This window comes from Siphateles boraxobius, unplaced genomic scaffold (genome assembly GCF_051911475.1).
Source record: "Siphateles boraxobius isolate OS27281-9 unplaced genomic scaffold, OSU_SipBor_1 6, whole genome shotgun sequence".
In the NCBI taxonomy this organism is placed as follows: domain Eukaryota; kingdom Metazoa; phylum Chordata; class Actinopteri; order Cypriniformes; family Leuciscidae; genus Siphateles; species Siphateles boraxobius.
Window position 1 is genome coordinate 6,071,021 of NW_027509186.1, and position 21,345 is coordinate 6,092,365.

The 21,345-nt window shown below is 41.3% G+C and overlaps 1 protein-coding gene across 2 annotated transcripts in view; it reads right to left on the minus strand.

Annotated features, from left to right (window-relative positions):
• Positions 1-21,345, minus strand: part of hephl1a (hephaestin-like 1a) — a 38,577-nt gene that overhangs the window by 7,485 nt on the left and 9,747 nt on the right. For both annotated transcript variants that reach the window (XM_077207514.1, XM_077207513.1), the window contains exons 6-18: positions 17,290-17,458; positions 15,039-15,178; positions 14,317-14,448; positions 13,790-13,995; positions 12,508-12,658; positions 12,170-12,382; positions 10,742-10,949; positions 10,368-10,507; positions 6,765-6,893; positions 6,554-6,660; positions 5,811-6,033; positions 5,435-5,574; positions 1,808-1,967 (exon numbers count right to left, since the gene is read on the minus strand). In XM_077207514.1, the coding sequence (XP_077063629.1) occupies positions 1,808-1,967; positions 5,435-5,574; positions 5,811-6,033; positions 6,554-6,660; positions 6,765-6,893; positions 10,368-10,507; positions 10,742-10,949; positions 12,170-12,382; positions 12,508-12,658; positions 13,790-13,995; positions 14,317-14,448; positions 15,039-15,178; positions 17,290-17,458 (2,118 nt within the window). The remainder of the gene's footprint in view (positions 1-1,807; positions 1,968-5,434; positions 5,575-5,810; positions 6,034-6,553; positions 6,661-6,764; positions 6,894-10,367; positions 10,508-10,741; positions 10,950-12,169; positions 12,383-12,507; positions 12,659-13,789; positions 13,996-14,316; positions 14,449-15,038; positions 15,179-17,289; positions 17,459-21,345) is intronic.

Sequence of the window (21,345 nt, forward strand, 5' to 3'; positions counted from 1 at the left end):
ATATATGTATATATATATATATATATATATATATATATATATATATATATATATATATATATATATATATATATCAGGCCATACAATTGCTGCCCACTTCTTGTCATCCACAATCCAAAGATCGTCAGGTATTGCGTAGGGATCCGGCAAGATCTCACCATTGCTGAGAGTAAGTTTTTTAATATAATCGCCACGGTCGGAGGTAGCTACTACTTCCCACATAATCCATCGTCAAATCTTTGATTTACAGTAAAGTAACGTTATATGTGTGCAGTCATGATATGCAGGTCGTAAAGTAACGTAAACAGGGTTAACTTATATAAAAGCAAATTCGGCCTCTATAGAGGCTATTACATTACTAACTTAGTCTAACATGATAATTCATTCATGCATCACAGTATTTCCGGATTTTGATTCGTGAACAGTTGGACGTTTTACATAATGTTATATTAATATGAAACACAAACAAACAGATCCAACTCTGAAATTGTAGTTTATTATTGAGTCAACAAGAAATTACAAACAATGCGAAATCTACGTTAATTACAATGTTCTTTTACAGAACTCGGCATAACAGATAGCGTTTTTTTGCCCCCTGGATGCGCGCGCATCCGGTATTGTTTGTATACAAGAAACCCGTGCATAGAAAATGAATGGGGTATTGTGAAGAGGAAGATGAGATACACCAGACTCGACAATGCAGAAGACTTTCAATAGTTTAATTAAATGAAATAAACATTTGAAATATATCAGTCTGTGTGTAATGAATGAATATAATATCCAAATTTCACTTTTTGAATGGAATTACAGAAATAAATCAACTTTTTGATGATATTCTAATTATATGACCAGCACCTGTATATGTTCTTTTATCAATTGTGCAGGGTTTCTTTTGTTTGTTCTAAGAATGGCTCAGCTAAACAGGCCAACAAGACTATTAACTACCATTATTCATTTTAATTATACTAATGTCTAATTAAAACGTCTACAAATGTATAAAACTGATCAGAGATCAGGTAAAACCCACAGACACTTGTTCATTGGTTCTCAGTGACTCCTCATTACTCATGGGTTGACAGAGATCGTCGGCCCGAGCAGAGAACCATTGAAATTTCGAAGCCTTTCTAAACGTTTCGAAACAGATATGATGAATGAAGCCTCGTTTACTGAAATTACATGACTCTGGCAGTTTGATACACACTCCGAACCATTGATTCGGAACAAAAGACTTGTAAATTCTTCGGAGCTTCATGTAGAAGTGTTTTGAAATTGCCATCACTAGTAATGCGTAGTCAAGTCTTTTATTGGATTATTATTGCAAATAATAAATTTTTGCAAATTATTGCAAATAAACCTCTCCTCAGTGGATCCATTACCAAACTAAGAATAAATCCAACTGAAGTGACAGAATCCTGACACAAAATGTCAGACAACTTTTGGAATATAAAAAAAAGACTTATGTGTAAGTCTTTACACATAAAGACTACGAAAGTTATAAAAGATCCACAAATGCAGAACAACATTCATAAATATTCTTGAGACAGTATACTGATGTAATCAGCTTACTATGTATGTATTAAACTACACATGTCGCTTGTGTAATTGTGGATTATCTTGTAAGCTTTAAAAACCATGTAAGCTTCTTATGTGTACATTTTCATGCTTGCTTTGGTGCATTGCTGGATTTACTTCTGCATTTGTGAATTTCTTGCAGTATTTGTGAACAAAACGTGAATAAAAAATCCAGCACCACTACAGAAAAAACCCAACTTTACTTTTACATAGTTTTTGTCCTGTTACTCCTAACCTTTAGAATGAATAGTGAGAAGCGCCTCCATCCCCGCGTGGATGTGGTCGGTCACATGACAGTGCAGCAGCCACTGTCCAGGGATTCCTGCAGTCAGCTCTATGGTCTGAAATGTTCCTGGGAATAGGTCATATACATCAGCACGATGAGGATGATCCGTCTGAAGGAGAGAAAGCGAGAGTATTTGAGGGACAGTTTAACACCTAACTGGGATTTAGACATTATTGTGTTTCAGAAGTGGATCTACTAGGGTGGCATGGTGGGGGTTAGAAATGCTAAGAATAATGGTGCGTACACACCAAATGCGAATAGAGCGTCTGGCACGAGTGATTTCATTGTTAAGTCAATGTAAACACGCGTTTACGCACGTCTAGAGCTCTTGTAGCGCGAATGAGGAGTTTAGCAGATTTATGACAGATTTATTTTTCAAAACAAAAATAAATGACAGATTAGGTGTGTGAAGGTGAGGGTGATCCTCGCTCCGATGCGGGACAACAGGTCATCAAACTCGGCACGGGACAGGCGGAAGTACCGCTGAGAGCGGATGTCATCCAGGCAAATATAGGTCTCTGCAGGACAGTAATAGGAGTTACCAGATCAGTGGGCGACAGAGGGTCGTTTTCAACCGCGTTACCTGATTAGCCCATGTCACAGTGAGGGTAGGTTTAGGGGCAGGGGCAGGTGAAAGGCATCATTTTCATTGCATGATTTATAAACACCCACCAGTTTGAAAACGCCCACAAATTTAGAAAGACCCACTTTTGTTCCGCAGAGACCCCATACTCCATGCAGGCGCAGCTCCTGGAGCAAATGATGAAACTCGCCACACTGGGAACGCCTCCGGAGGGTCTGGTGGACCCCAGTACGGCGACGACACAGCTGTTCTGCTCTCCAGAGCAAATACAGAGCGGTGACTCTCGATGAATGCTCGATCAACATCAGCCATCTTACAAACAGACAACCGCCTAGCACTCGCCCTCCCACAAGAAGTGGATTTCGCATCAGACGTGCGTACATTTTTTGCTTTTTACTCTTGAACATTTTGAATCCATTCGCGCGTCCAGAGCGAATAGGACGCGCGAATGGATTAAAAATGTTCAAGAGACCAACTAGACGTGATAGACGCGAATTTGATGCTCAATTCGCGTTTGGTATGAACGCAGCATAAGGCCTAGTCCACACGTACATGGGTATTTTTATAAAATTAGTTTTTCCTCCTTTCCTCCTAGTGGGTTTTTTGTTCTTGTTGTTGTGGTGTGCGTGGGCTGATCCTGATTTTGTCAGTCATCTCATCTCTTATATGCTGTGTCTCTATGATTCTATCCTCTCCTACCCTATTCATGGTAGCCTACTCGTGGACATTGCGTCATCACGTGCTGTAGTAGGGGCCCGCCTTGATAATCCTGCATAAGGGCCCGGTGTTGGCTCGTTACGCCACTGCCATTGTTCCACAATATGATAGGAGAACTGTGCATGTACCTGTATATGCTATAAGCCCTGTTAGCACAGTTTTTAGCAGAAATATTTTGGCTACGTCCGCCATTGCACAGACTCGGCCCATGTAAACAAAGGAGATAGCGGCACAAAATCTGACGTCAAACAAAGAAGATAACAGCGCCCACTCTGAAATCACAAGCCAAAATCTCCGGTTTCACCATCTACACAACAACACTGCGACCTGAGTTTCTGAGTTTTCTTCACCCTGGCAGGAGTTTTTAAAAAGGTTTGGTCCAGTGACCGGATACTGCGTTTGCGTGTGGATGAACGTCCAAACCGCAAGGAAAAAGCTGCGGTTTTGAAAATACCTGTGTTTGTGTGGACAGGGCCTAAGTATTGCCACACCATCTGCTACTGTTCTGTCAGTGGCACTGCCGCAAGGAGAGCAGTACAGCCACGCTATAGCATTTGGATATCACAAAGAATACAACATAAATGTAAACAGTGTTTCTTAGGGTGCTTTCACACTTCAGATTCGATTGCCTGGTCCGAACCCAGTTTCGATTGCTCCCCCCTCCCCCTGCCCCCGCTGGACCAAACCCAGTTTCGATTGCTCCCCCCTCCCCCTGCCCCCGCTGGACCGAACCCAGTTTCGATTGCTCCCCCCTCCCCCTGCTGGACCGAACCCAGTTTCGATTGCTCCCCCCTCCCCCTGCCCCCGCTGGACCGAATCCAGTTTCGATTGCTACCCCCTCCCCCTGCCCCCGCTGGACCGAATCCAGTTTCGATTGCTCCCCCCTCCCCCTGCCACCGCTGGACCGAATCCAGTTTCGATTGCTCCCCCCTCCCCCTGCCCCCGCTGGACCGAATCCAGTTTCGATTGCTACCCCCTCCCCCTGCCACCGCTGGACCGAATCCAGTTTCGATTGCTCCCCCCTCCCCCTGCCCCCGCTGGACCGAACCGCTGTGCGCTTGCGTCATCACAGCAGCAGCTGTTTAACCCATTGCTTGGTAACAATGGCACAGGAGAAGGTGGCAAAATGCATAGCTCACCTCAATTTTATATTTTTGTTTTTGAACCATTCGTTTTGTTTCCAAAGCTTCAGTACGTAACGGCACTTGCGTCTGCCGCAAATGTAATGCAAATGCTCTAAAGCATGCAGAAGGCGAGCAGAAATGAGGTATTCAGCTCTCTGTTTACAGTAACCCAGTCACGCTCACCAGGAAAGTGAGTGAAACACACACAAACACACATGGTTCACTTCCGTGATTTAGTATGATTGCGTTCATATTGGCAGCGAACCGTACCGGAGTTCACATGATCCGTACCCCAGACCACACTTTTCAGCGGACTCGGATACCGTTCGCAGGAGTTCGGAAGACAACGCTCACATCATCCAAACTAACCGAACTCTGACGTCAATCGAAACAAAAGTGCTAGTGTGAAAGCTGCTTTCAGCCGCTGTGCTTCAATGTAATGAGATGAAAATACAATGAACTGCAAAATAATGGTAAGAAAAAACATCTTTCTATTACTTTGTACATGCACATTTTGTTGAGGAGGGAATTTTCCGAATGCCTGCTCTGTTTTTATTATCTGATCATGGAAGCATCTCCGAATGGCAACTAGAATATCAGTGTCAGGTAAGAAACTATTCTTAATTATTTCCCTTTAAAATTATACATGTTTATTAATCACATTTAGATTATTTCAATGGATTTATTATTCATATGAAGTTAATTTTACATGTTCAGATCAGGGTGAATAAAAAATGGTGCAGTGTTTATGTGTTTGACATCACAGAGTTTACAGGTATTTCGGTTCTGATATGTGAATCTTCACACTCACAGTAAAAAGACAGAACACTGTTGCTTGTGTGAAAAGAAAATGTGGTAAATTCACTGGAAAATGCAATCTGATGAAAATGCAAAATTACCAGATTTAATGTGTGAAGGCTACTACTGTCGTAGTGCTAATTTTTGATGATTTTTAAATAGTAAAATTATTGATTTGAGGTGTCTATGAGGAAATGCAGCTCACATATTTATGGACATGAATGTGTATGTCATGCCATAAATTTAAAAGTAATTGAATGCTTGCTTTACTTTGGTGTTGATACACCTCATGTACCCCCATTGTCACTCCATAAATCATTTTCTATATCTACTCTGGTGTGCTTATGTATATACCTTGTAAATAAAGCTCTGCCCATGGAAATGCACTGTGTGCATGTCCACTTCGTTCCCCAGTCCTAACAAATACCACTCGGTCTTGTCTTTCTCTGTCATATCTAACCCATGGAGGTTGGCATACATCTTTCCATTAATACCTGTGGAAGAGATAAAGAGTTTTAAGTTCTTCAAAAAAAGCAATCTGAATGTACCATGTATTTCTCTCACGCACGCACGCACGCACGCACGCACGCACGCACGCACGCACGCACGCACGCACGCACGCACGCACGCACGCACGCACGCACGCACGCACGCACGCACACACACACACACACACACACACACACACACACACACACAGACACACACACACACACACACACACACTTACCATGCATTTTGTTGCTCTCCATAAAGTCCTCACTATATTTGTCAAATTCGTCTGCCTTGCCAATGTACAATTGTATGTTTTCATCCAGATAGTGGGACTCATTTTCATCAAACACCATGAAAAGGAGGGCAAACTCTTTATTAACGTCTTTTCTCCGTCTTTCAGTGTCCAGGGTGCCTTTACGGCACACTATCAGTGGACCCACCAAACCGCTCATCAAGTCCTGAAGGACATTCACATAGTACATCTGTAAATCTTCAATCATACTGTAAAACCTCACATTACCAATATACTTATTGCTTTCATAACATACTTCCAACTAAGATCTGTTTATGTACACGCATTACACATACAAATGCAACATTTTTGTTAAAACTAAACAATAAAGGTTTAGTTTGTAACATTAGTTTACTACATTAGTTTACATAATCAATGAACAATTCTTCTACAGCATTTATTAATCTTAGTTAATGTTAATCTCAACATTTTTAAGATCAAAATAAGTACCTGTTAACATTTGGTTAATGCACTGAACTGAAATAAACAACATTTTTATTAACACACATTATCAAATGTTAATAAATGCTTTAAAAATATAATGTTGATTGATAATTCATATTAGCTAATGCATTAACGACCTTATTTTAAAATGTCATACATTTTTCATACTTTGTGTATGTAAAACACCTGCAATATTCTTGCAATGCATACTGTATAGATTATATTATTTATGTGTTTTATACCTCAACAAAGCTGACAGAAGAGTAGTAGGCAAACGTTATACAGTTTGAATCACCGCGACCCGGACCTGATCGTTCTGGAATGGTCCAGGTGTATGTCACCTCATGACCTATAACACACATAATGCACATATAAATATACTATTTTCTCCTGCATACATAATAAGACGAATTTGATGTTTGACAAATTTTAATTTTTATATTATAAACAAACCTGGAGAAACACCCTTTTGATGGGTGTCACTGGTCTTCACTCCATGGGCATGAACAGAATATGTCCTGCTGGCATTGTTTTTAAACACAACCTGAATCCTCTCTCCAACCTCAGCTCTGATGATGGGTCCTGCGAATACAACAAGGGTCACTACACAGCCACACAGGTAAACAGCTAAAACAAAGAGACCGGCTATATCAATGCTAATTATGTAGTACTGATCTATGAATGCATCACTGATGCTAAATATTGCTACAAATTACACCTACACACACACACACACACACACACACACACACACACATATATATATATAAATTATGGCATGCCGTTCAGGAAATTATTGCATTTATAATATGAAGTTTCAGTATGGAATGAAACTCTGAATATATGGAATGAATGCAAATAAAGTACTTAATGAACAATGTAGGGTATCTGGACTGTGTCAGGACGACTCATGCACTTATACATGTAAGAATGCTTTTAACCTCTCTGACTCTGGTTCATAACTCAGGTTGGGCACCACAGAGTCTGCCCCTAATGGCGTTCATTGACACTTTCATGGCGAACTGAGTAAAAACCAAGCCTCCCCTTTCCAACGAGAAGGAACTTGTGTACGACACACAGCAGGGGGGGGGGGGGGGGGGTCAGGCCTCAAAGATGTTATCTCCTCAGAGCCAAGCCAGAATGGAGACCAGAGCACATTCAAACACACACACACAAGAACCTTTCTCCAATATCCTCACTGTAAGGACTGGGCGAGGGGTGAATCTGAATAACTAAATACATCCTAGCTAAAATCCCATTGCCTTCAGGCCCAAAAAGCCTCGATGTAAATTAACACACACACACACACACACACACACACACACACACACACACACACACACACACACACACACACACACACACACACACACACACACACACACACACACACACAACCACACACGCATCCCCCACAAGTGAAGCCCGCTCAGGACAGAGCGTGGTGTCCAGTTACGAGACATTTTTATGACTGACTGGAATGTCCCAAAGAAGGTGATTCTAAAGAGAAAGAAACTTCTCTTTTTAGACATTTAACCAGATATATTCGATGTGTTTTTATATTTGCCCATGTCACATTGGAATGACTATGATTTTATCGTAGCTTAAAGTGAATTATAAATACCTCCATTATGCATTTTAAATATAACTGTCTATTCCCATAACTTGTACACATAGTTCTTGACACCTCCAGAATGCTTTCGGTGTGATCAATCAGAATACGTACAGTAATATCCAGTAAAATATAGTTTACTATGTTTTCCATCTTTGGAGTGAAAAGAGACCAAAACTAACATCACTGGTGTTCTTAGATAAAAGCGTTTACGACCCAAAGGAATGTTCACAGAACTGTGGCTCTCTCTGAATTCTAACCAAGGAGTAGAAATGAATCCTGTATTCATATATATATATGCTATTATATATCCACTTGAGAATTGTATGAACAATGTATCTAAGTTCCCTATTTCATGAGTTGCCTTTTTGTGGTTTGGTCTATGTTTCTCGACAACTCTAATGTGATAATGTTTTAAACTTGGCCAACTAATGTTTAACCAAATCCATTTGTGGCAAGTTTGGTCTCGATAAACTCCAATCTTCATTCCCCATTTGTTAATTGACATTACATTTTGCTAAACTTGTGACACATTAGTATTATAAGAATTGTGAAGATTCTTCTCTTAAACACCCAATGAAACTAGAGATTTAAATGCCTGGTTATAACACAAAGGGTCATAAAATCTCCCTCCAAAGGGACAGCTCCTGATTGGACCCTCTTCCAAAGAAGGCGGAAACGTCAGGTCTTCAAAAGGACTGAATACCAGTTTATCCCTCTCTTACTTCTCTTGTCCTCGTGTCATAATGTAACGTCTCGCCTCCGGGCGAGCTCTTCGCCTTTCTTTTATTTGTTTCTAGTCTAGTTTGTGTTTTTCAGTCTTAGATAAGTCTCCGTGTTTAATTCCAATCGACGTGTGAAAAGAACACCGCGTGACATATCTCTTCAGCAAATCCATCTACAAGGGACATTTAAACGAGCGCGCGGCGTTTGAAAGGAGAAACACGCGCACGTGACCACGTGGCGAGAGACGCACACACGCTTCTTCATCAGCCATGCAAAGATGTGACGTTAACTCCGCGTGATTTCCCCGTAGAGATCTTTATTTCTTTTCTTTGTTAGTCAAAGTTTTGTTTTCCGTAGTCGACTCTGTTCACTTCCACAAAGTGAAACGAACTTAGCCGAACTATTTTCCTTTGGTAATGTTACCCCAAAGACTTGGAAAATCCGTTCAACACGCGCGCCAAGCAGCACCCAGTGACGCTTCCTAAAGGACTCCGCTCACGCACGCGCAGGAATGCCGCGACACAGAGAGACCCAGAAACTTAAGTATATCTCTTTATAGAGCTTCTAAGAAGCATTAAGATGATGTTTTCGTGTTGTTACAGACAGGGGACTGTCAGGGTGAATGTTGCCAATGCTCTCTCTCTCTCTCTCTCTCTCTCTCTCTCTCTCTCTCCCTCTTCCCCTCTCACACGTGTTTCCATTGTCCACACTCTATGCATTTCTCGTTCATCGATACCTTATCCTGTTTTGTTTGTTTATTATGTTTGTAAATACATATATCCCATGTAACCGTAGTAAATACATAAGTAGTTCTGCCGTATTAAATTCATTATATTCATGTTGATTGTTTACTGGCTCTTTGCTCATTTTCAAGTCCCTTAAGTGAAAGACCTTTAGCTACAAGCTTACAAATTAAAGATACTTTAAAGAGTATGTGTTTATAGGGCAGGAAACCCAATTCTTGTGGCCACAGAATTGCTTTTCCTGAAATCCTATAAAGTAGGATGATATTGTGGCTCCCCACAAATATTATTCGGACAATTGAGCTAATTAATTTTGCCTGTTTCGCAGGACGTGGTCCTTGTAATTAATTACAATCAACTTGTGGTTAATTGCAAGGATACGCATGCATGCAGGTAAAATGACATATCATCCCTTATCAGGAGATTTATTAACATGTAAGACTGATCTAATCCAAACATGTATGAATAATTATTAATTACCAATTATTAATTATGATATGCAAATCCCCCACGGATTAGATCCGCCTCTTTACAATAATGTATAGCTAGTTATATCCTTGTTATCAAAGTGATATTCCATGACTTATGAATTTCGTGACTTTAAAAATGTCATTCCCTGAAATGTACTGAATAAAGCTACCAGTATTTTTCCCAGTACATGCATTACTGTAGCTCATCATTACTTAGGATTGCTGATCTTTGTTTCATTCCATATATTCAAGTTTCATTCCATATATTCAGAGTTTCATTCCATATATTTAAAGTTTTATTCCATATATACAGTTTCTTTCCATATATTCAGAGCATGCCATAATATACTGTGTATGAATACACACACACACACACACACACACGACTTTTCAAAAACAGATTTCAAAATCGATTTAAGAGAGCCACAGGATTATAAGATCTATTCCAAAATCTTAAGGAGTGTTGTCAGAGAAAAAGGAGTTTACAAAGTCAGATGTGCCATACCCATTATCCCCAAGTGCTCCTCATCTGGACGCCTGGGCTTCTGTTTGGTAAATGTACCATCTGTGTATTCACGAAACACCACCTTCTTATATTCAGCACCAATCAGATCATCTGCTTGTTCTAGGTAAATACTTCCAGGGCTGAGTAAAGCAGGACAGAAAATGAGAGAGAGAAAAAGAAAGAAAAAAAAGATCATCTGTGCATGAATGTGTAAATAGGTAACAGTAAATAGGTAAAACTGTGTGGCTTGCTGTGTGTGAAATAAAGGGTCAGTCAAGCCTCAATTGAAGTGTTAATCTTAACCCTAGCGTTTCATTTTAGAGCTCAAATTATGTGTGAGAACAAATGCATGCATATTATGTTTGTGGCTATACCTATGCTCCAGTGTAGCATTGTGTTTCTCTAGTTCCCATGTTCGGTTTGGTGCATAATTCCACGAAACTTCCTCTGCTGCTATATAGTACTGCACTGTGGAGGTGATGCTCTCTGGTGGAGGGGTCTTTGAGCAGGTCTTCACTGTGTAATGCTGACGCATGCCAGACTTGTAGTGATCAGCTGTGCGACAGCTCAGCTCAAACTCGCCTGGAGTAAAAGTGCATACTTATGAGCAAATGTTTACTGTCAAAAACAATGTATTTTGCTTATATCTTTTAATTATTTAAGAAAACAACACGCTTTTCAGACATTACGAGACCTAGCAACTGTGTTTCAAAGCAGAGAGCTGGGATAATCTTCCCTAATTTTGTTAAAACCATTGTCGTGCATTATGTAGCTGATCAAATATATCATAAGTCATGATTAAACAGTTCTTCAAAGTGGATAATGCAGTATGTTTAATATCGTTTGTTTGGATATTACATTGATGCAAACAATATTTTTTTCTGATGTGATGCCTCAAAAACATTTCACCTACATCATAATTTAAAAAAAAACAATAAATAATAATTATCACTATACATTTAGACTGTACTTTAATTTACAATCCAAATAGTTCATATTTAATAAACAAATTTTTTTTTATTATTATTGAGTCACATTACTATATCATCCTTTATAAGCTATTTATGATGTGCTGTATCAGGAACTTTTATCAAATCTCTCCAAAGGATACATATTTCATAATAAAAATGTAAGCAATGTCCTATAGTCACACCTAATTATATGTGCTTTCTAAATATGTACAGGAGCAATATGAAGCAGAATTAACAATTCTGTGTTGCACATATGCTGTGTTGTATAGACAGTGACAAATTAATAATAAAATAAAATTTTCTATTTGCAAGTGTGTGGGAGGTCATCAATACTAGATCCATTGTCTGTAGCCCATTTGCCAAGTATAGAAATATGTCCCGCAGACAAAGCTTTCAGTTAGGATTCTGAGGGACAGATTTACTAAACAGGGCAAATTAGCGTGACCATAAACACACTGATAAGAGTGGAACGTTTTCATGTCTTCCTTGTTGCAAATACTTGCATTCCTGTGACATTTTGAAAAGCGTTTACATTTTGTGTTATTGTTATTTTTGTTGTTGTTCTCTCTTGTTTGAAATCATCAGTGAACTAAACGAGTTTAACTACAAAAACAAAAACCTGTGTCTGTTCCGGAAATGACTTGGGCAAAAGAAATTTTCAGAATATTCTGGGAAACAAAAATCGCTGGTTTAGGATCTGGCACAACACCGAAATCATTATTAGCCTTACAAGCGACGTATTAAAGCCACTCACACCTACAATCGCTCGAGCATAATGGATAGGCATTGACACACAAACACATCCCTGATATAAAAAGCGCTGTGACTTACCATTGTTGTCAGGTGTCATGCTAACAGTCACTGTGGTATGCGGGAAAATGCTGAGAGTGTCTCGGTTCATCCCATCGCGCTGGAATGTGTTGCCCTGAAAATAGATGCCATGGATATCCACCTCCGTGCCCAAGCCAAGTGTGTGCCACACAACATGTTCCCCGTTACACACATCCAGATCAGGCAGGTTTCCATACATGTAGCCATTTACCGCTGAGAACAAACACAAACAATCTTAATTATAATACTGACAGGAAATAAACCTGTGTATTCACAAAGTGAGGAAGTAAAAGTACACGATTGTGTGATTAAACGCACACAAACACATATATGCATACCATGCATCTTATTGCTCTCCTGAAACTCTTCATTATCTGGATCTGAATCACCACTGCCAAACGTTTTAATGTTCTGTTCCAGGTACCAACTTTCATTCTCATCCATCACAGAGAATAGCAGGAAAAACTCATGCTGAATTTTGTCAGCACGCTTAAGGAACACACCCATAACATGGAGAGACACACACACACACACACAATATATATATAGGTAATTATATTTACCTACATAGTCTTAGCAACAGATGAATTGCATATATGGCAGATTCCACGAACAAGGTACACTTGTTTGGTGTCCAATAATTTTTTTAAAGCATTACAGGCACAAATCTTATTTTTGTTTTGAGACCTATTAGATATAATTGTTATTAAACCTAATTATTCTAGTATGAAATGTAACTAGTTTCAAAAACATTCAATATCTGTCTCATAGCCATTAAACGTAAATGAGTAGCCTGGCTGACACCAGACCCTTCTCAGTTGTAAGTGAGTTAGGGTCTGGGGAAAGTTTCCAAAGGGGCGTCACCAATGGACGTCGCTCAAATTGATAGACCTAATTTGATAGACCTGGCACAATTGGATAGACCTAAAACCAATCATAATGATGAAGGAGATGACATATGCAGAGCGTATGCATATGTACAAAATCTGCTTCAACATCGCTGCGCTATCGTCATCGTGTAAAGCCCGCCTCAATGTTTGTGATTGGTGCCTCAATTTAGGTAAAAATTGGGAAATGGGTTTGAATGGGCTCTTGGCCAGACGTACTGGCAGAGCAAATCTCAAATTTGCCGGAAGTTTGTCAGGGTTTTCCCAGGCGGCTAAATGAGCAATGTAACATAATATCCCACATTAGCTGTATCATGCACAACCCTGTTATGATTTTCTGCTAATGCTAAAAACACCATTAAATACGACTTTTACATTTCTGCACAAACTACAGTGTTGACGGCATTCTTTAAACAATCAAACCTATACTGTAAAAAAAAAAGATCTAACAAAGATATTACTATGTTTATGAAATATATGTTTATTATAACAACAAACCAATATTTAGCCCAAAACTTGATAGCCCCAACTGAGTGACTGATTAATTTAGGCTAGATTTGCAAACCTGTTACCCACAAAAATAAAACAGCTTGAGGTTGACAATAAATCACCCTCTTTCACTGACCATTTGCTGAAAACGGAAAAAGTCCTTCCTTTTTCAAGAGTATCTTGTGCCATATTTGTGGAAAGTACCATATTGTCTGTATTGTCCTACAGTATGAGAGTTTGTTACCTGATGCCCACTTCCATCAAGAACACCTTTCTTGCACACTTGAATGGGCCCAAATAAACCAGAGTTACTGTCACGAACAGGATCAACAGCGGAATAGTACAAGTATGAAAGACAAGGTGGATCATCGGCAGAGGGACCTTCAATTAGTCTCCAGTGATAGATGAATTTTTTACCAGGAGCCACGGAGGCTCCAACTTTCTGAGTACCTGTGGAGGAGATGAAAATAAATAAATAAACTAGAAATGCTTTCCCTTCATAACTTGTGCTTATGTATTTTAAAAATTTTAGCCAAATATTATGCAATATCTGTATTATACTATTATTTTTGTGTTCAGTTTCAAAATGAAATTTTCAACAAAGGGCTAAAGCAATGGTAAGAATTTTACCAAAGGCCTTTTTTTGGATGAATGCTCCTCTACTTTGCTCTTAGCACCCCAGTTGAGAACTAGCTTGAAGTTCTACATGATCACTTTGTGTATATGACTTGTGTGTATGTGTATATACACATGTAGCTGTATATGACTTACCATCCTGATACATTGCTCCTTCATAGGCCTTCTCATAATGCAAACCATGTGGCTGAATGCTATAGTTACGTGTAGCTTTATTAAGGAATGTCACAATGATAACATCACCAGTCTCTGCTCTGATGACAGGACCTAGGGTGGGGTTGGGTGAAGATAACTGATCACTTACCATCTTCACGACAGAATGTTTAAACTATATTAATATAGCTGTGCTTCATGAAACTGAAAAGCACTAATGCATCGTAGCATGGCACCAACTCTGCGGCATTTCAATATAACTCTTATTCATAAACTTTAAAGTCAGCAAGAAAGCAAAATTTACCACATTTATTTTCTTTATTAAAGTCACTGGTCTTATTGTTAACGATTCAATTTGTGCATGTTTTTTTTTGTTGTTGTTTTATTTTTATTTTTTTTAATTCTTTAATCAAAACTTGCTATTATGGTGATGTTCCTCTGCCGTATTGCAGGTAAGTGAGTTACAATGAGAAGCCCTAGCAACGCTCACTTTTCACAATCCAATTAACAAGTGATGTATAAGTCAAAGTCCTGTCCTACATTTTGTTTTGTTTTTTGTTTAGCCATCTCACTCACAAAAACATCACAGTGTGGCAAAGTAAGTAACTTTCATTTCATGCTTACTTTAAAATATTATCAAAGACATATCAGTGTTCATAAACATCATAAACATAAAAAGTATAAGACAAAAGTAAGGATTTTACCCAGAATTCCAAGATGCTTATCTGAGCCCACAATATGTCTTTTGGTAGTAAATGTTTCATCAGTATATGAAATGTATCTGGCCTTGCGGTAAGTTCCACCCAGTTTACCTCCACCACGACTGAAGTACGGCTCAGAGTCACTGCAGGAAAAGAAAGACAACATTAACACTTATATTAAACCTCACAGACTGACAGCACCATGGAAACGAATCCAAGCACTGATGATACGTTGAATTCAATAGTAGAGGTGTGAATAAATTCTAGCCATTTCATTCTTAACCAACGTACAGTTGGAAAACGGAATAAAACTCTAGCGTTTGAGCAGCCGAACACACGTTTCTGACCCATATTGCTCTGTAACACTTCAACGGTCGATTTGGTGTAGTGGAAATTTTGATTTTCATTGATCCTCAGTAGGTATTACAAAGTAGTGCGAGTCACGTGCTTCTATTGTTCTATTGTGATATGTGAACAGGATATATGTTTGTTTGTATACCTATGGAAATGCAGGAGTAAGACACTTTGGGAACAGCTGGGAAGGGAACTTTGACCCTTGTATTTACCCTAGTATTTACCTTTGGTGGTCTTAAGTGTTAACTATAGATGAATAGAAGGATATGCAACATCATATGTCTTATCTTGAACGTCCACAGGGAAAAGAAGCCCACTGAGTAAAGACCTTGAGAATAGTATAAAGGCTGGCCGGCTCTTCCTGTCAGTGTCTCACTCACATTTACAGCTTCTGTGTGGTGACTGGGCCTTCTTGCAAGAATAAATACTTTTGAAAAGTCTATTTGATTGAGAGTGTCTCTTACGCAGTGATGATGGTTTGATAATCATTTTTTGCCACAACATTGGCCAGGTGGTGTGCATAGGGGGTGGAGCTTTAGATTCAAGAGAGAATTTGATTGGACAGAAGATGTGATGAGAAGCTAAAGTCTGTGTCGATGTTATTAAAATCATTTATCTATTTTAGCAGAGGTGAGAGACTATACGTTTTGATTGCTTATATCTCCTAAATGCGAATTTTGTTATTATTTTGGAACACAGCTTATTCATAACCTTAAAGGAACACGCCACCGTTTTTTGAAATAGGTGTTATTCACCATCTCCCCTACATTTAGATAGGTGGGCAAACCTATTTTTGTCTCAGTGCATGCATTGTCCGGCGTGACCTGCACGGATGAACCAATGAAATATGGGACCAGAAAGACGGTACTATGTCTGAAGGATACGGCCGTCCCATCCATTTTCAAAGCACAGGCAGAAAAAAATTGCACATTTAAGTTGTCTTTTATTACTCTTCCTTACCTGAATCTGTGTCTTTATTCAGTTGTAAGATAGATGCTGAGATGCAGTGATATCACTGACCAAGTCAATCTCTGCCTAGGAAATCGCCTAGTCTTAATCTGCATTGCTATTTGTACTCGTTTTGAATACGCAGGCCACAAGAAGTAATTAGGTTTTTTTTTTGTTATCTTTTGGATCAGTTTTACTCACGACATGCTTTCCGGCAACAAAGGATTCCATTCATTATGCTAAGCTAAGCTAGCGGAGGAACTGCCAAACTAAGACAATGCAAGCACTGAGACAAAAATGCGTTTGCCCACCTATCTAAATGTAGGGGAGACGGTAAATAAGCCTTATTTCAAAAAAACGGTGGCATGTTTCTTTTAAGGCTAACATATTCATACTAAAAGCTATAAACTTAAATTTTTATTTCAGGTAGAGCGAATAAACCGAGATTAGACTTTTATCTTAACTTTAAATTCCAGTATACTGTAGAATATATTACACCAAATGGATCTGTTAGAATGGGTCCAGATTACATCATCTTTATATCAGTGGTGAACTCAGGGCCTGTGTAACAGATCTATAACTGACTCACTCACTAAACAAATACATGATGTTTTCTTATTCCCTTTCTCATTCATCTTTAATTTTATGTCTTAAATGGTGTTCTACTCCTAAATCTTTATGTTTGCAGCATTGTCTGTGTTCAAATTAATAGTGGCTAAAGTTTATCCAATCAGAATTTATTCCCTGACATTTAGAAGCAAAGCGTGAGTCTGACCTTCACCCCTTAAAATCCCTTAGCAATACAAATGATTAGAATCTAATTTCAGATGGTCAGATTCATCATCCAATTCTGTTTTTACCTGATAATCTTTCAAATATATAATTGCCAAGCCTTTGTAGTGGGTCTTGTGTTACTCAATCATGCATTAAGCGTCTCCAAATCTGTTTCTACCTGTCTGGTGTAGTAAGTGTTTCATTTTCCATGTAGTTCATTCCTGAAGGGGCATAGTTCCAATCCATCTCTTCAGCAGCAATGTAGAAACGTCTTTCAGTGCCAGGGGCTTCTGCTGGAGAGGTCGCTGACCCACAGGGTGAGACCTCATAGAAACCCTGCATACCTGCTGCTCACAAGAAGAGACCATACAAAAGAGAGAGATTCACAAATCTTGAAAATAAAACTTTACTTGCTTTCTTAAATATTTAATGGTGAAGTATGTAGTTCCCTTACGAAGGGAACTCAACGATGCGTCCATCGACGCCATGGGAACGCCCCCAGCGTGACTGCGTCTGAAGCATCTATGTCAACTAGTCCAATGGAAAGAATGAGCGTCACGGGCGGGTGACGTCATGACCAGGATATGATAAAAGCACATCCGGTGCAAACCGGCATTAGCTTCTGTTGCCTCAGCAAGCGATCTGTGTCAAACTGTCTGTTATATTTACTGTTGTCTGTCTGATATATATATTTATGGAAACTAAACAATTGCACAACTCTGTGTTCTCCCTGCTCGCGCTATTTAACGAGTAGGGACACACACGAGCTTTGTGTGATGTGTTTGGGAGTAGAGCATGCGGTATCAGCCTCCGAGGGGGCTGATTGCCAACATTGTGAGAAGCTTTCGCTTCGCATGCTCCGCTCCCGCCTGTCACTTTTCGAGGAAAGTGGCCGGGCTCGCAATTCTCAGGGTGACAGGTCCCGCGTCTGCCGAGGCAGCGCGGAGAATGCATTCCTGTGGATCGCGAATAGGATCTCTTTACGGGGTTGGAGACGGGTCCGCGGATCTTATCTCCTCCCTTTCCACGAGGGATCCAGTGCTCTCTCGCCGGTCTCGGAAGCCCGCGCTGCGGTCTCTTCCGCCCGGGGAGGGAGAGAAATCAATGCTTCAGTGCTCTACCTCCGAGGAGGTAGATGTGCTGGGCATTGAAAGTGACACAATCATGGGGGAAGTGAATTTGCCATCTCTTTCCCCAGCGTATGAGAAATATATATAGCCTATATATATATATATATATATATGATAGTTTATATATTATATATAAAATAAAGTGAATATATATAAAAATATATATAAAAAATAATAAGCTGGTGGAAGTGTTTACTAAGGCTGTAGATAAATTAAATATTTATGGCCAGCAGAAATATGGGGGCACTCGTCCTAAAAATAAAATAAATTAAACGAGTTTCCTTCCCTCTATTTTTCCACCTCCATCACGGGGCCTTCCATTTTTCCCGATCTGCACAGCGAGCTGTCTAGATCATGGAAAAAGCCTTACTCCTCTTGTCTTTTAGCCCCCACATTCATGTATATTCAGATATTTGGGGGTTAAGAGGGTATGGCTATGGGGCAATACCCCGGGTAGAACAGACGCTTGCGAGCTATCTGTCTCCCGGTTCAGTATCGTACCTGAAGGCGTCGGCTTCTCTCACTAAACCATTAAAGAAAACTATTTTTTAATCTAGTGGGAAAAGCATATATGGCAGTGGGTCTAGCATGGGCCTGCTTGCACACCATAGCAGTGCTACAAGCATATCAGGCTGACCTGCTGCGGTATTTGGACAGAAGTGAGGGAGTTTGGCCCTGATGGGGTTTGAGAACTCCGTCGGGCCACAGATTTATCTCTCAGGGATGGCAGCCCTTGTGGTCACTAGAGACACCTCTGGCTCAATTTGATGGGAATCATAGAGAAAGATACAAGATAATCTCTCCCTCGCTATGTCCAACCCCCTGGGGCTGCTGGGCGTGAGCAGCTCCAGCCGTCTAGTTTCTCATACACAACACAGCAGCCAAAGCCTTCAAAGCAGAAGCCGGATCCGAGGACCGTTCTTCACGCTGAGAAGGCTGCGGCTCAAAAGAAAAGGTCTGGCGCCACCGGCGTCAGACCGGTGAGGGCAGCCCCAACCGGGGTGGAATGGTGTACACCTCATTATACGGTGCCCTTTCCATCTCGGTGCCCTCAGGGGACCGTTCTGCCAACCCCGCCACCCTTGGTGCTTCGGGGCGCAGCGGTCTCCAGCGAGCTTCTGGCGCAGCGTCAACTCGACATTGCGTCGGAATGCGCCCTCTGAGGGGGGTTCGAAAACAGTCAGTTCGGGTGGTTCCTGCCAGTATGCTTCAGGTCCCCGAACTGGCTGTCTTTATTACACCAGAGGCCAGCCTCGAGGGGCTGGTTCCCTTGGTAGATTTTCTGGCAGCGCGGAAGCTACTGCCAAATATATCTCTATGGGTCCTGCAGTTAGTAGTAAGAGGCAGATTTGGTTCTCGTCCTCCAGGCTACAACGGGGTGTTGCTCACGTTAGTGCATTCCGAGCAGGCTCTGGTAATGGAGCAAGAGGTAAAGGCCCTGTTAGCAAAGAAAGCTATAGAGCAGGTGTACTCACCCGACATTGCGTCGGGTCTTTACAGTCGTTATCTCATTGTTCCAAAAAAGGATGGAGAGCTGCGTCACATACTAGATCTTCGTCTGTTGGAGTGTTTGGTGCTGGAACTCAAGTCCAAAATGCTGACACTCAAACAGATCGTGACTCAAATCAGATCCGAGGACTGGTTTGTCACGATAGATCTAAAAGACGCATACTTCCATATCTCCATCCTCCCTCAGCACAGGAGGTTCCTGAGGGTTTCTTTGGGGCAAAGAACACCAGTATCAGGCACTTCCTTTCGGTCTAGCTCTATCACCCCGCACATTCACGAAGCGTGTAGACGCAGCTCTGGCCCCGCCAGGCTGCAGTGCATATGCATTCTGAATTGCATAGATGACTGGCTGATTCTAGCGGAATCAGAACAGTTAGCGGTTCGGCACCGAGGTGTCGTTCTCGCTCCTATGCAGATGTTGGGGTTGAGGCTCAATGCCAAGAAGAGTGTGCTTTCTCCAGTACAGAGAACCACTTTCCTTGGTGTGGTATGGGATTCAGTGACGATGCGGGCCACTCTGTCGCCCGTTCGTGTAGCTGCTATCCTAACAGCCACAAAAGAGCTGAGGCTAGGCCAGTCACGCACTGTAAAACAGTTAGAGAGACTGTTGGGTCTTGTGACAGCAGCGTCCAACGGGATAACTTTTGGCCTGCTGTACATGAGACCTTTACAGTGGTGGCTCAGGACCAGAGGGTTCTCCCCGAGGGGAAACCCACTTCGTATGATCAAGATCACGCGGCGGTGTCTCCGCACCTTGGTTATATGGAGGAAACACTGGTTCTTAACCCAGGGTCCGGTGTTGGGAGCTCTTTGCCATCGAGTTGTGATCTCGACAGATGCTTCCCTCACCGGCTGGGGAGCGGTATTGGAAGGCCGCTCAGCTCAGGGCTTGTGGAGGAGTCATCATCTCTCTTGGCACATGAATTGCCTAGAGATGATGGTCGTCTTCAATGCGTTGAGACATCTCCTCCCAGACCTGAGGGGCCATCATGTGTTGTTCTGGAACAGTGACTGTTAGGCCTCAGGGCAGCAGCGTCCAATGTGATACCCTTTGACCTGCTGTACGTGAGACCTTTACAGAGGTGGCTCAGGACCAGAGGGTTCTCCCTGAGGGGAAACCCACTCCTTACGATCAAGATCACGCGGCAGTATCCCCGCGCCTTGGTTATATGGAGGAAACTCTGGTTCTTGACCCACAGACAACACGTTGGTGGCCTCTTATTTTGGTCCCTCAAGAAATTACGCTGTCTGAGGGCAGTGTATATTCCAGGGGGGGCCAGAATATTGGAGCAGACACCCTGTCGAGGCAGGGGCTGAGGCCAGGGGACTCCACCCCGAGGCGGTGGAGCAAATATGGGAGTTTTACGGCCAGGCAGAAGTGGATTTGTTCTCGTCTCAGCATACGACGCACTGTCAACTCTGGTTATCCCTCACTCAACCAGTCCCCTCGGGGCTGGATGCTATGGTGCAGACGTGGCCGAGGCTACGTCTGTACGCATTTCCCTCCGTTGCTCTGCTCCCAGGAGTTCTGGAGTGAATCCGCCAGGATGGAATAAGCCTATTTAGTAGCACCACCCTGGCCGAGCTGAATTTGG